At 48.5% G+C, this 13,948-nt stretch overlaps 2 protein-coding genes across 2 annotated transcripts in view; one reads left to right on the top strand and one right to left on the bottom strand.

Annotated features, from left to right (window-relative positions):
* Window positions 1-4,260, top strand: part of LOC311310175 (protein unc-13 homolog B-like) — a gene marked incomplete at both ends in the record, with an annotated part of 98,647 nt that extends 94,387 nt beyond the window's left edge. Inside the window, 6 exons of the mRNA XM_084439599.1 lie at window positions 191-262; window positions 945-1,092; window positions 1,754-1,810; window positions 2,678-2,752; window positions 3,151-3,310; window positions 3,975-4,260. Of these exons, the coding sequence (XP_084295725.1) occupies window positions 191-262; window positions 945-1,092; window positions 1,754-1,810; window positions 2,678-2,752; window positions 3,151-3,310; window positions 3,975-4,260 (798 nt within the window). The remainder of the gene's footprint in view (window positions 1-190; window positions 263-944; window positions 1,093-1,753; window positions 1,811-2,677; window positions 2,753-3,150; window positions 3,311-3,974) is intronic.
* Window positions 4,261-9,280: 5,020 nt separating this feature from the next.
* Window positions 9,281-12,411, bottom strand: zdhhc21 (zDHHC palmitoyltransferase 21; the record flags this gene model as incomplete). The annotated part of the gene is made up of 7 exons (XM_084439489.1): window positions 9,281-9,652; window positions 10,033-10,076; window positions 10,247-10,363; window positions 10,760-10,898; window positions 11,149-11,260; window positions 12,055-12,153; window positions 12,258-12,411. 7 exons carry the CDS (start codon window positions 12,409-12,411, stop codon window positions 9,520-9,522), a joined length of 798 nt encoding a protein of 265 aa, XP_084295615.1. The 3' UTR covers window positions 9,281-9,519.
* Window positions 12,412-13,948: the final 1,537 nt, after the last annotated feature.

Here is a 13,948-nt window from a genome sequence, read left to right on the forward strand (position 1 = left end):
ATATCGTGGTTATCGGGTTATCACCACGGCTGGAATGCAAACTGACCAATGGAGCGGATCTATAGCGTTGTATAAGATCCATTGTCTGTGTGTGTAATCTGACTGTACTATACCAGGCCAGGCTGACTGTCCTGTAGTTTGACTGACAGCAGGGTGTGACTGACACCTGTCCGTCACCCGGTTGCCATAGGGAGGGGGAGAGGCCAAGACCCTGACGCCCAAACAGTGTGTGATCATAGACGCAGCGCTGGAGTCCATCAAGGTGGGTCACACACACACACACACACACACACACACACTCTCACTCTCTCTCTCACTCTCTCTCTCTCTCTCCCCCTCCCTCCCTCCCTCCCTCCCTCCATCCATCCCCTCTCTCTCTCTCTCTCTCTCTCTCTCTCTCCCTCCCTCCCTCCATCCCCTCTCTCTCTCTCTCTCCCCCTCCCTCCCTTCCTCCATCCGTCCCCTCTCTCTCTCTCTCTCTCTCTCTCTCCCTCCCCCTCCCTCCCTCCCTCCCTCCATCCATCCCCTCTCTCTCTCTCTCTCTCTCTCTCTCTCCCCCTCCCTCCCTCCCTCCCTCCATCCATCCCCTCTCTCTCTCTCTCTCTCTCTCTCTCCCTCCCTCCCTCCATCCCCTCTCTCTCTCTCTCTCTCTCTCTCTGCCTAGTTTTTTTTTTGGATAATTTATGTTTATGCTGTGAAATGGCCTGATCCTTGATTTTAATTTAATTTAATTGCACCAATAAAGCGATTACTAAAGGTCAAAGGTATCGCTCTCTCTCCTCTCTCTCTCTCTCTCTCTCTCTCTCTCTCTCTCACACACACACACACACAAGCATAAATGCTCCCATCTGGCCACTCACCCAAGCGTAGGGGAACAGTCAGAACCTCATCTTCTCACGGTCTCTCTCTCGTGTCTCACGGTCTCTCTCTCGTGGCTCCCTCAGCACTACTTCCACGCGGGCGGTAACGGTCTGAAGAAGACGTACGTGGAGAAGAGCCCGGAGCTGGTCTCCCTGAGATACGCTCTCTCTCTCTACTCACAGAGCACCGACGCCCTCATCAAGACCTTCATCACCACGCAGCACGCGCAGGGTGACACACGCGGACGCACACACATGCACATACACACACACACACGCACACACACACGCACATAAACGCACACACACACACGCACATATACGCACACACACGCGCACACGCACACACACGCACCTAAACACACACACACACACATATGCACACACACGCACACACACACTCGCACATGCGCACACACACGCACAAACAAACAGAAACACACAACACGATTACTAGACACATACACACATACGCGCAAACAGAAACAGACACAACACAATTACTAGACCCACACACATACAGGCACGCACTCGCGCGTACACACACACACATACAAACACTCGCACTCACACACACACACATACAAACACACGCACGCACACACACACACATACAAACACACGCACGCACACACACACACATACAAACAGAAACAGACAACACAATTACTAGACACACGCACACACACACACGCACACACACATAGCAGTAGCTACTCAAACACATACTAATCTGAACAAGAAAAGGATCTGGTAGAAACATGTTGGTCTGATATATCCACTATGAACCAGCCGCTCTTAATAAAGGCTTTTCCACTTTTGAGTTTCCTTCGACACCTTTTTCTTTCTGATACCTCACATACTAATCTGAATGTGTTCGGTTTCTCTCTCAGTGCATAATGGAGTCGGCATCAGAGTCACACCCAACGAGAAGGTCCCCCCAGACAGGGGTAAGGGTCCGTCGTACACACATCAGAATCACACCTAACGAGAAGGTCCCCCCAGACAGGGGTAAGGGTCCATCGTACACACATCAGAATCACACCTAACGAGAAGGTCCCTCCAGACAGGGGTAAGGGTCCGTCGTACACACATCAGAATCACACCTAACGAGAAGGTCCCCCCAGACAGGGGTAAGGGTCCATCGTACACACATCAGAATCACACCTAACGAGAAGGTCCCTCCAGACAGGGGTAAGGGTCCGTCGTACACACATCAGAATCACACCTAACGAGAAGGTCCCTCCAGACAGGGGTAAGGGTCCGTCGTACACACATCAGAATCACACCTAACGAGAAGGTCCCTCCAGACAGGGGTAAGGGTCCGTCTACACACATCAGAATCACACCTAACGAGAAGGTCCCTCCAGACAGGGGTAAGGGTCCGTCGTACACACATCAGAACCACACCTAACGAGAAGGTCCCTCCAGACAGGGGTAAGGGTCCCTCGTACACACATCAGAGGGGCGGCTGTAGCTCAGTCGGTAGAACGGGTCGTTCAATGATCGAAGGGTCAGTGGTTCGAATCCCGGCTCCGACTGTCTACATGTCGAAGTGTCCTTGAGCAAGACACCTAACCCTAAATTGCTCCCAGTGAGCAGGCTCAGTGACTAACGGAGAGGTCAGATAGAGGTCAGTGACTAACGGAGAGGTCAGATAGGGGTCAGTGACTAACGGAGAGGTCAGATAGGGGTCAGTGACTAACGGAGAGGTCAGATAGGGGTCAGTGACTAACGGAGAGGTCAGATAGAGGTCAGTGACTAACGGAGAGGTCAGATAGAGGTCAGTGACTAACGGAGATGTGTTTGACTGTCAGGCTCTGGTGTGGAGAAGCCAGTGGGCGAGGCGGTCATCCAGATCACCATGACGCCCGGCAAGGTCAACGTCAGAGGTGAGCCCTCACAGCCTGTAACACACACACACACGCACACACACACACACCTCTTCATGACAACCAAGTGTGCATCCCAAAACCTTTTCCTATGTCCTCGCTTCCTCCACTCGTTCACTACTGGCCGATGGTTTATGTGTTTTCTTGCTCACCTTTCCTTGCTCCCTCCCTCCCTCCCTCCCTCTCCCTCCCTCCCTCCCTCCTTCTTTCTCTCCCTCTCTCCCTCCTTCTCTCTCTCCCTCTCTCCCTCCTTCTCTCTCTCCCTCCCTCCCTCCTTCTTTCTCTCCCTCTCTCCCTCCTTCTCTCTCTCCCTCTCTCCCTCCCTCCTTCTTTCTCTCCCTCTCTCCCTCCTTCTCTCTCTCCCTCCTTCTCTCCCTCCCTCCCTCTCTCTCTATCAGTCATTGCGGTGAACGATATGAAGTGGCAGACGTCTGGAATGTTCCGCCCCTTCGTGGAGGTGAGCCTGATTGGTCCGTTCCTCGCCGACAAGAAGCGCAAGTTCACCACCAAGTCCAAGAACAACTGCTGGTCAGCCAAGTACAACGAGGCCTTCCAATTGTGAGTGTCCGCCACACGTTTTTGCTTTATTCAATAATTCGGTAAATCAATGTTTAATAAGTCATATTCATATATGATATTCATTCAGCCAGGTAAAGAGCAGAGAATCTCAGAATAACATCTTACTGAATATCTGTCACCTGTCACACACATGGTGTGAAGATGGAACACATAATCAAATCAAATCAAACTTTATTTGTATAGTGCATTACATGTATAGCGCATTTCGTCTACTCAAGACTCGACCCCCCCCCTCCCCCCGTCTGTCCTGTCGTCTCCCCCCTCTCTTCCCCCCTCTCCTCCCCCCTCTCCTCCTCCCTCTCCTCCTCCCTCTCCTCCCCCCTCTTCCCCCCTCTCCTCCTCCCTCTCCTCCTCCCTCTCCTCCTCCCTCTCCTCCCCCCTCTCCTCACCCCTCTCCCTCCCCCTCCTCCCTCCTCCCCCTCCTCCCTCTCCTCTCCCCCCTCCCTCTCCTCTCCTCCCCCCCTCTCCTCCCCTCTCCCACCCCTCTCCTCCCTCCCCCCCCACTCTCCCACCCCTCTCCTCCCTCCCCCCCCACTCTCCTCCCCCCTCCCCCTCCTCCCTCTCCTCCCCCCTCCCCCTCCTCCCTCTCCTCTCCCCCCTCCCTCTCCTCTCCTCCCCCCCCTCCTCCCCTCTCTCCCTGCAGCACGCTGGGGAAGGAGTCTCCCGACTGCTACGAGGTGCAGGTGGGGGTGAAGGACTACTGCTTCGGCCGGGCGGACCGTCTGGTGGGCGTCGCCGTGGTGCAGCTGAGGGGCGTGGCCGGCCAGCGCGGCGGCTGCGTGTGCTGGTGCCCTCTAGGGGGGCGTGTCCAGACGGACGAGACGGGCGTGACGGTGATGCGCATCCTGTCCCAGCGGCCCGCCGACGAGGTGGCCAAGGAGTTCGTCAAGGTCAAGGCGGAGACGCGGCCGGTCGAAGAGGGAAGATGAGAAGCTCGGACCGCAGTAGGGGCGGAGCCGGTCCTGAGCTGGGATCAGATTGGGGTTGGGATAAGTACTAGTCCCGTTGGGAGGAGAAGGATGTAAAACTGGCCCTGGATCAGTTTTACACTGGATCAGTAGTGTAAGGAGATGAGGTGGGAGGAGTCCGGGTACGGGAGAGCCAATCACGGGAGACCGTGTGGTTTGTTGTCTGCTTCCTGGATCTCCAGGGCCAATGGGAGAGCCTTGTGACTATCCAGGGACCAATAAGAGACGGTTATTGTACAGTATCAATGGAAATAGTAGAGCTGGGTGTTTTATTAGGTTTAATACAGAACGGATGTACCACACACATTCACATACGCACACACTTATGAATAAATGAATGTCTCTACGCCACAGGCGATTGTACATGAGATCGGTCTAACTAGATCTCTACATTGCTCTCTTTCTACTTCCCAAAGCCCGCCACCAAAAACCTGTGATCTGAACCCCATGCGGATGGGACTGACCTGTCTACAGGAGCCCTGCCCAGTCCCATCCCCGTGCTTCACACAGCCTTACGACCACAGAGCCGACCCGGGCCCGCCCTTCGGCCTCACAGGCTCACAGGACGAGACGTCGATCCACGCGCCGTTGTCATGACAACCATAACAGCGGAGTCCGCGGACCACACCGCGGTCCGGTTGCTAGGACACGGATGAAGCCTGGTCCCGGAGTAAATAACGTTAGTTTTTGTAAACAAGGCTTGATCGTTGAAAACGGAAAGATAGGAAATTGGATTGCTTAAGATAAGAAGTTGGTTTATGTCGTTTTAAGCGGTGTAATGGAGAGTGACGGGTCTGTGATGAACATGTGGTGAGAGCAGTGGATTATGGGAGTCGTAGTTTACAGCATTTACAGCCCCACCCGAGTGTAACCTACAGAACAACCGTCAGAACTCATAATGTGTTCCTTTTTACATCCCAGTGTGTTGCCACCCTCTCGGACAAGACAATTCCCAGCAAATTACTTTCAAATAGGGTGTATTAGGGGGTGAAATGTAAACAAGATAACCATACTGTATTTATTAATTTATTTTTGCCAAGTTTTCTCTATTGAAATGTGAGCGCGAACACTGTTACTTGTACTGTATCTTGACATGTGGTGGAAATAGCTCAAAGTGGAGTAGTTGTTTTCTTCAGGATCGTTACACAGTCCAGTCGTGAGTCCCAAGTCCAGGTGCTCTCCTCCGTCAGTACCTTCGCTTGCCCACTTCCCTGGACCCCACCATCTCTCGCCCACTTCCCTGGACCCCACCTTCGCTTGCCCACTTCCCTGGACCCCACCTTCGCTTGCCCACTTCCCTGGACCCCACCTTCGCTTGCCCACTTCCCTGGACCCCACCGTCTCTCGCCCACTTCCCTGGACCCCACCATCTCTCGCCCACTTCCCTGGACCCCACCTTCGCTTGCCCACTTCCCTGGACCCCACCTTCGCTTGCCCACTTCCCTGGACCCCACCTTCGCTTGCCCACTTCCCTGGACCCCACCGTCTCTCGCCCACTTCCCTGGACCCCACCGTCTCTCGCCCACTTCCCTGGACCCCACCTTCGCTTGCCCACTTCCCTGGACCCCACCATCTCTTGCCCACTTCCCTGGACCCCACCATCTCTTGCCCACTTCCCTGGACCCCACCTTCGCTTGCCCACTTCCCTGGACCCCACCATCTCTCGCCCACTTCCCTGGACCCCACCATCTCTCGCCCACTTCCCTGGACCCCACCTTCGCTTGCCCACTTCCCTGGACCCCACCTTCGCTTGCCCACTTCCCTGGACCCCACCGTCTCTCGCCCACTTCCCTGGACCCCACCATCTCTCGCCCACTTCCCTGGACCCCACCATCTCTCGCCCACTTCCCTGGACCCCACCATCTCGCCCACATACAGACAGCAGCAGATGACGGATGTACAGTATGTCACTCAACTTTACAAAGCATGCCGTCATTCTCTTGCCGAGACCTGATTGGTCTTTCCCGTTAGCCCCACCCACCCATGTCCCGGCATTGCTTTAACCCCACAGGACACAGGACATCCGCTGTCCACCATTGGCTTGAAGTGAAGTGACGGACAGGTGGGCTAGCCAATAGTATTCCACGGTGGAGAAGGGGTGTTGTTTATTGACCATGTGCCTCGTATCACAAGCCTCTCTCTCTCAGCTTTGTCTGTTATCTGCCTGTTGTTGACAAGCCAACTCTGCCACTTTCACTTTCACTGTAAGTTTATAAAGAGAAACAACATGAGCATGTAATTATTGTAAACAATCCAACGTAAACTAGAGCTGTGTTTTTTATTCATGTATTCTGTCAAATATGAAAAAGGCTGATATATGTAAAGTATTTATCATTATTCAAATGCGGAAATGTTGAACTTGTACCGATATTTGAATTTCGTACATAATATATAAAGAATTTATGAATAATCTCCATGGCTGTTGGAGCTTCATCGGTCTAATATGTGAGTTGATAGGTTTAGCATGGGATCATGTCTGGAAGATTGTTCATTGTTAATGTTCATTTCATCGCATTGTTATGTGATGAAATGAATGTGAGATATGAGGATCTTAACATTATTTTTTGCAATAGGTCATCACTATTCTCAACACTTGTTGAATAACTTTAAAATGTGATGTGATCTAATGTGATTCAGTAGGTGAAAGTGTACTGATCTACACAGCTGCCACCAATCCAGTCATGTGAGATCAGTGATTTCTCAGAGGAAGCGAGGGAGTTGCATCACGTGAGTATTCAGAGGAGGCCAATATGGAGGCAGGTTGAGAGACTACAGCTCCCTCTAGGGACTGTGTTGTGTAACAGAAATCTGGCTTCTCCCCAAGATCGGTCTACATCGAGGGTCCAAGGGGTCATGTTTCCTTTACCCCCCCCCCCCTCCCCCTCACACACACACACACTCTGACTCCCTCTCTCTCCCCCCCCTTCTGTTCCTCTCTCTCTCTCTCTCTCTCCATCCCTTCCCTGTGATATGATATTGTAAATACTGGTTCATTTCCTCCTCTACCCAGTGCTTGGTTGATCATTAACAGTTCAAGATGGGAGACGCTCCACCTCTCCCCCCTCTCTCCTCTCTACACCCCCCTCCCCCCTCTCTACACCCCCTCTCTCCTCCCCCCCCCCTCTCTCCTCTCCCCCCCCTCTCTCCTCTCTACAGCCCCCCCCTCCTCTCTCCCCCCCACCCCCCCCCCTCTCTCCTCTCTCCCCCCCTCTCTCCTCTCTTTCCACATCCTCCTCCCTCTCTCTTCCTGGTCAGGGTTTCCCGCTCTTTTCTAAAGATCATTTTCCAGGACTTTTCCAGGACATCGTTCAGGCAATTGCACAAAAAGTGTGTGCAAAGTAGCATGTTTGGGGTGGGGGGGCACTGCCCTAAGAATAGACATGCCCACTATTCATGGTGCCCTAACTCAAACCCTTCAAGAATCCTTTTATTTGTCACATGTAATGTACAGTATACAGTCACACTAACCTTAAAGGTGTCCTATTATGCTAATTTTCTTTCTTGCTATTTAATATAAGTCTTTGGGATCCCCAAAACATGTCTTTGGAGTAGTTTTGCTGAAAACACCACTCAGAATAAGCGTTCTAGCATGCCTCTCGTTCTAGCATGCCTCTCTCTCGCCAGATATTTATGCTACACAAGTTGTTCTTGCCATTGTTTGGAATGGCAAGAAAAGTTAAGTTAAATCAAAATTATCTCTCAGCTGGTGATTTCAACAATAAAATAAATAAATGACACAAAGGCAAACTTCTTGACAGGCACTTTTAATAATAGACACAGTATGAGAGAGTATAGAAAACCTTTTTAAGGTTTCTGATACAGTATACAATACATGACAACAGACAGCAAAGCCTTCTGTCACTTTGACCAAGCACAGCAGACTACACCGTCCTCTTAAAGATACACCGTCCTCTTAAAGATACACCGTCCTCTTAAAGATACACCGTCCTCTTAAAGATGCATGAGAACTCTTTGGCGCCCTCTCTGGTCGTGATAAAAACTGCAGTACACGAGCAGAGGTATATTAGCAGTACAGTGTACTAGCCAATACACTGAAATTCTGAAATAAAATTCACAGGATCTCATACCATCTCATGTCACCCCAAAAAAATTTGGGATCTTGCTAAGTCCAATTCATAAACTATTAGCAGAAAACCCTGAATATTTAACTATTAAAAAAGTTATCATGCAGCATCTTCACTTGCATGTATCCAGTGTTGTGTGCAGTACATTTCACAGGCTAGGATGACACAGCAGGTTGATTGGCAGAATACTGGCTTGAAAAAGCCACATGCTGAGCAACGTTTGGAAGTGATAAGCAATGTCTATATATTATCTATATATCGTAAATTATAATGATTATCCATGAAAAACAAATCTGAGCACTTACAGTATGACACCTCTCTCTCTCTCTCTCTCTCCATTGCCGTGCGTCATTTATTTTGTTGTAACAGTATCTTCATCTGAAAATAGTACATTTTACATATAAAAAAGTATATAAAAACGTATCTACGTATTTTCACAAGTGTACAGGCTTTCCATGTTGCCCACATTAAAAATCAGGCATACTAGTCTACCAAGAACGCGGAGGAATCAGGACCCCAAGGCCCTGGCCACCTGAAACGATTGGAACGAGTCCCCCAGTGCCATCTTAGAAGGACCACAGACATTGAGAAGAGATCTGACCAAGCTTGACTCACAACCAAGTTGTTTCCTATACAATATTAAATATTGATGTGTTATGTACGAGAGAGGGTACCAAGCAAACATGTCCTTGACTCTTGAGATTCTTTACCCAGTTTGCCGTCCTGAAAGTTCAGAGCCAACATTCCGAATATTAATTGCATTCAGGAAGTGTTGGATTTTTTTTTTTTTTTAGATATATATTTTTAGATATTCGTTTTATTTTTTAGATTTTTTTTAAAATTTTGCTGGTGAAGCAGTCACCAGCAAAGCCCACAGCATTATAACGTTAGCTAGCTAGCAGCATTCCATTCCGTTCATATAGCTAGTCTGCCTGCTTAACAAGGCAGATCTGTGTTTGTGCAGGCGCCGTAGCAGTTTGTCCACTTTTTGTCTGTGAGTGTTTTGTCCAGTGTCTCGTACACGAGTGTTTAGTCCATGACTGTCCTGAATTCCGGGTTTTCTGCCCATAGCTTGCCTGCTGGCCGGCAATGTGTCCCCATTTGCCACTTATGGCACAAATGATGACCGACTCCGTTACACATGCGTACGCAGGTGGTACGCAAGACGAAGCGGTCGCCTATTTCTCAGAGGGATGAACCACAGGATTTTCCAATGTGTGCCAAACACCTCCGCCAGTGCCCACTGCCAAGATCTCTTTGACCCACATCTATAGAAGAGAATTCCAACATGCAATATTAATCAGTGTTTGTCAGAAAATACTGCAGCTTACTGGACTGAGCATTAAAGTCGTGCATGACAAGCTTCTGGGTGTCAATGACAATTAGGCCTGATTCATAGTCGACGTAAACAACGCAAGCTACGTTGTGAACGCAAGCTCCAACATGACTCGAGAGCTTGCGTTCTGTGTTTTGTTTTGTGGAAACGCAAGGAATTGCACTATTGCTTGCATCATGTGACAAATTTCGGCATGACACACGCAAGGACACAACGAGATCTTGCGTGGTCTTGCGTTGCTTGCGCTTATGTAGTTTGCGTCGACTATGAATCCGGCCTTAAAAGGTGCGAAGCGCAAACAATGTAACTCACGTTTCCCTTGTGAAAGGGGACATTTTCTCAATGGTGGTTATGTCCTATAATAGGGCCAGACAGGAACAGGATCTCAACACAATATAACACCTCAGTAATGTCTGATAAAACCAACTGTCTATGATCGCCTAAAAAAAACAACAGCACAGACATTGTGATGTACAATATCATTATTTCATCGTATCAAAAACTGTCACAAGTACAGGTCACTCACTGAGAGGACGCCGGTGACCTGGGAGTAGAAGAGGCCGGTCATGCTTCCAAACATCATCAGAGCCATGAGCGCCGACCCCCTCAGCAAGGCGAGCTCATGGTGCGTCGTCAACTCCTCCTGAAAATGAACAAACAGGTTAAGGGCTACAATGTGACAGTCATGCACTGTACCATCCATTGAAGTTGAAATTGGTATAATGTACTGGTACAAAGTATTTGTACCAACATTTTTTTGTCATGTTTAAAATCGATGACTGAACCTGAGATCAATTATGTCCTGATATTGCAAGACAATTTTTCATCTCGACGATGCATAGTCACATTTTTATATTGCGGGATTTCATGGCGCGATATTTCGTCACACCCCTAATGTCAATACATCTGATGAAAAGCTAACATGCACAGCTGTCAGAATAAGGCATTTTCCTCCTGATAATGGACAGGAAATGGCCTATCAGCTGGTTGGGGTGGCATGGCCTTTAAAGAGTACTCTCAATCACTTCTCAGGCTTTACCTGGTCCAGTTTGGATAGCGGCTGGAAGTAATAGTATTGACAGAAGTCCAGAAACAGCGTGAACAAACAGAGGACCTGAGTGTAAAAACAGAGTTGCAAGAAGAGCCAATGGTTGTCCTCCCCCACACAATTATTGATCCTGAAAGCAAACCATTGCAAAATGAAACATCTGTTACAAGCCAATCTGTTCTAGAATGTTAGACTAGAACAAAATGAAGCCATTTTCCAAAGTAATGACATGTAGCTATAGCTGGGACGATGTGTTATTGAAGTCTCACAAGTCTCACATCTGAATGTGTAACATTTACACGTATTATGTATTTAATTTTGCGTTCAAAGCAGTACAAAATTAAAATGTCCTTCCAGAGGCATACAGTACGTAGTCTTACCAGGGGCAGTGGTGGTCCATTCTACGAACACAGTGGCCACATCGGCGACAATGATGGGACCTTTTAGGTCTCATCAAGTCACACTTGTTACAGAGCTCCCATTTCTCTTGCTCTGAAACAAAGACATCATCTTGTTTCTCATATTGACATCTTGTCAGAGATATACTTCACTTGACGTGGCTAATGTCACAATATGTAGCTCCGATTAAATCTTATGCCTCACAAGCTGCAGGCCGCACTGATGGATTGAGATGTAGATGTTACAAAAAAGAATGGATGCAGCCAAGGAACATTTTCGCTACAGTACCTATGAAGTATTTACCCCACTCATTGTGTTACAAAATGTATTTAATTTAGTTTTTGTCACTGATAAACACAAACTACTCTGTCAGCTTGAAAAGAGAAAACTTTTTATGTGCAAAGCGCGTGTAAATCAATTTTGATTCCATGTTGTAACACAATACATCCAAGGGGGGGTGAATATGCACCCTGTCCAATGTTGTTGTTATCAGAAATGGAGCAATATGCAATATGACAGATTTAAGAATGGAATATTGTTTTCAATCAGTAAGTGACAACTACGCAAGTTCTTAATAAAATGCTACAAAAATGATAAAGGCTGATTCCCGGACGACTTAAATCTGAAGTGATTCATACGGTACACTTTGGTTGACTGGCTACTTTTCTTTAACCTTACTTTTCCTCATAATTATTTCCAAATGTAAGGCTCTTGTTAGCTTTAAGTCAATAATAATTGTATCGCCCCCTTGTCTATGCTTACTCCACTGCCTGGTGCCTGTTCTGTATTCTAAACACTGTTTGCATTGCCCATGGGTCAGGGTTCAGAAGCACGCATCAGTACTATTAGACTAATCCACTACGGGTGCACATATTTCTGTCCCTTACCCGAGTGAGGTATGTGGGGTTCGGGAGGAAGTCGTCCAGGGTCAGCTGTGGAGGCTCTGACCAGCGCGGTCACGCAGAGAGCTGATGTGATGTAATAACCTAGCGGAGAGACATGGGTCGAATCAAATCAAACTTTATTTGTATAGCGCATTTCATACACATGCAATAGATCTCACATGGATCATGACATGGCGCGTACTCACTGACAACTAAGGTCCAGGGAATATGTCCTTCCTCGTAATGCGGCAGCAGCACCAGCTTAGGAACAAAGACAGTGTTGTAGAACCAGATGCCAAAAACCGTACTGACGCAGAGCCATCCCATGGGATCCACCACAAAGTGCAATCGAAGCTTCATGGCTCCTAATGAGAGGAAACAGCGACACCTTAGTTGCGTAACATGTCCTAGAGGGAAAAAGTAGAGGAAGACAGCAAATTGAACATCTATACCGAGAAAAACAAAAGATTATTTATTTTATGCATTATTTGTTTTTAAACCTATTTACTGTTGTTTCAATATTCCAGCTGTATTTAAAAATGTCCTGTAAATTATGTAGAGTAAAGCAATGTATCGCAATATGTATTGTATCATATCATATCATACGGCAATGTATCGTGATACATATGTATCGTGATACGCAAGCGGTCAAAACCAAGCCCTCCTGGTTTGGAGAGAGTGCATTTCTGAGTTTCTCCAGCACTTGGTTGACCATGAGAGCGGTTTAGTGGTATCCACTATTAAAGTGTATGCGTGTTCCATTTCTACATCATGTGGGTTCTGCTAGGACTACGGTTTATGGGCGTTCCCTCACCAAGTGTTTTTTGGCTGAAGTGCGGCACCTTCCCCCTGTGCGTTAGGCTACAGCTCCTCCATAGGATCTGCTCTTGGCTCTGAACGCGCTCCGCGGTGCTCTCGATCAAGACCGCTTTGCTCCTCGTCTTGGCGTCAGGCCAGTGATTCGCGCACACTGACGGTTCTCCTCATCTCTGGTGATGGGAGTAAGGCTGTATTACGCACGGACCCTTGTTTCGTTCCGAATGTGTTTATTTCCGCCTGCTGTGCCCGGTTCGTGCGCTGGCACACACGGCACACACGGCACACACGGCTGCGGTCCAGACCACTTCCCAACTATTTGTTTGTCATGGTCCAGGGAAGGTGGGTTTGCCACCGTTCAAACAGCGTCCCTCCCAGCGTCCCTCCCTTTCGGTGTGGTCATGTCACCTTTGAGCCCTGGCCCTTGGCATATCTGGCCCATTTCTTTCCAGGTTCAGCAAGAGTGTATGCGGTTGTGTCGCTTTGCTTATACCAATAAGGAGTGAGCCCTGTGGGGCGGAGTTCCACGAAATAGAACGATAGTTGTGTATTGTAACCCTACTACCCCAGCCCAGGCTACTCGCTTTCATCTTAGGAGAAGATCAACTGTTGCGCATTGCTCATATACCATAGGGAACCTACTCTAGTTATATACCATAGGGAACCTGCTCTAGTTATATACCATAGGGAACCTGCTCTAGTTATATACCATAGGGAACCTGCTCTAGTTGGCGCAGTGCTAGCAGACCACCTCAGGGTGTCACCCAGTGACTCTTAGGACATGAGGCATTTCAGAATAAAGGTCCTCCGTTTTGAAACGCCACTACAGAATGTCTTGAAAGTCACTGGGTGACACCTGTAGGTGGTCTGCTCCCACTGTGAATTGGATTTGGTGTCGCTTTATGGGCGTTCTCCTTCTAATACTAATCTGAAATTGGAGGAAATCGGAAATCATATAATACAATTCAGAGGCCCTTTATTTTGAAATGCCACATCATAATGTCCTGAAAGTCACTGGGTGGCACGCTTAGGTGGTCTGCTACCACTTTTATGTGGTATTTTTGTGGCATTTTGGGCGGCC

Source organism: Borostomias antarcticus, assembly GCF_949987555.1.
Source record: "Borostomias antarcticus genome assembly, chromosome: 6".
NCBI classification, from domain to species: Eukaryota; Metazoa; Chordata; class Actinopteri; order Stomiiformes; family Stomiidae; genus Borostomias; species Borostomias antarcticus.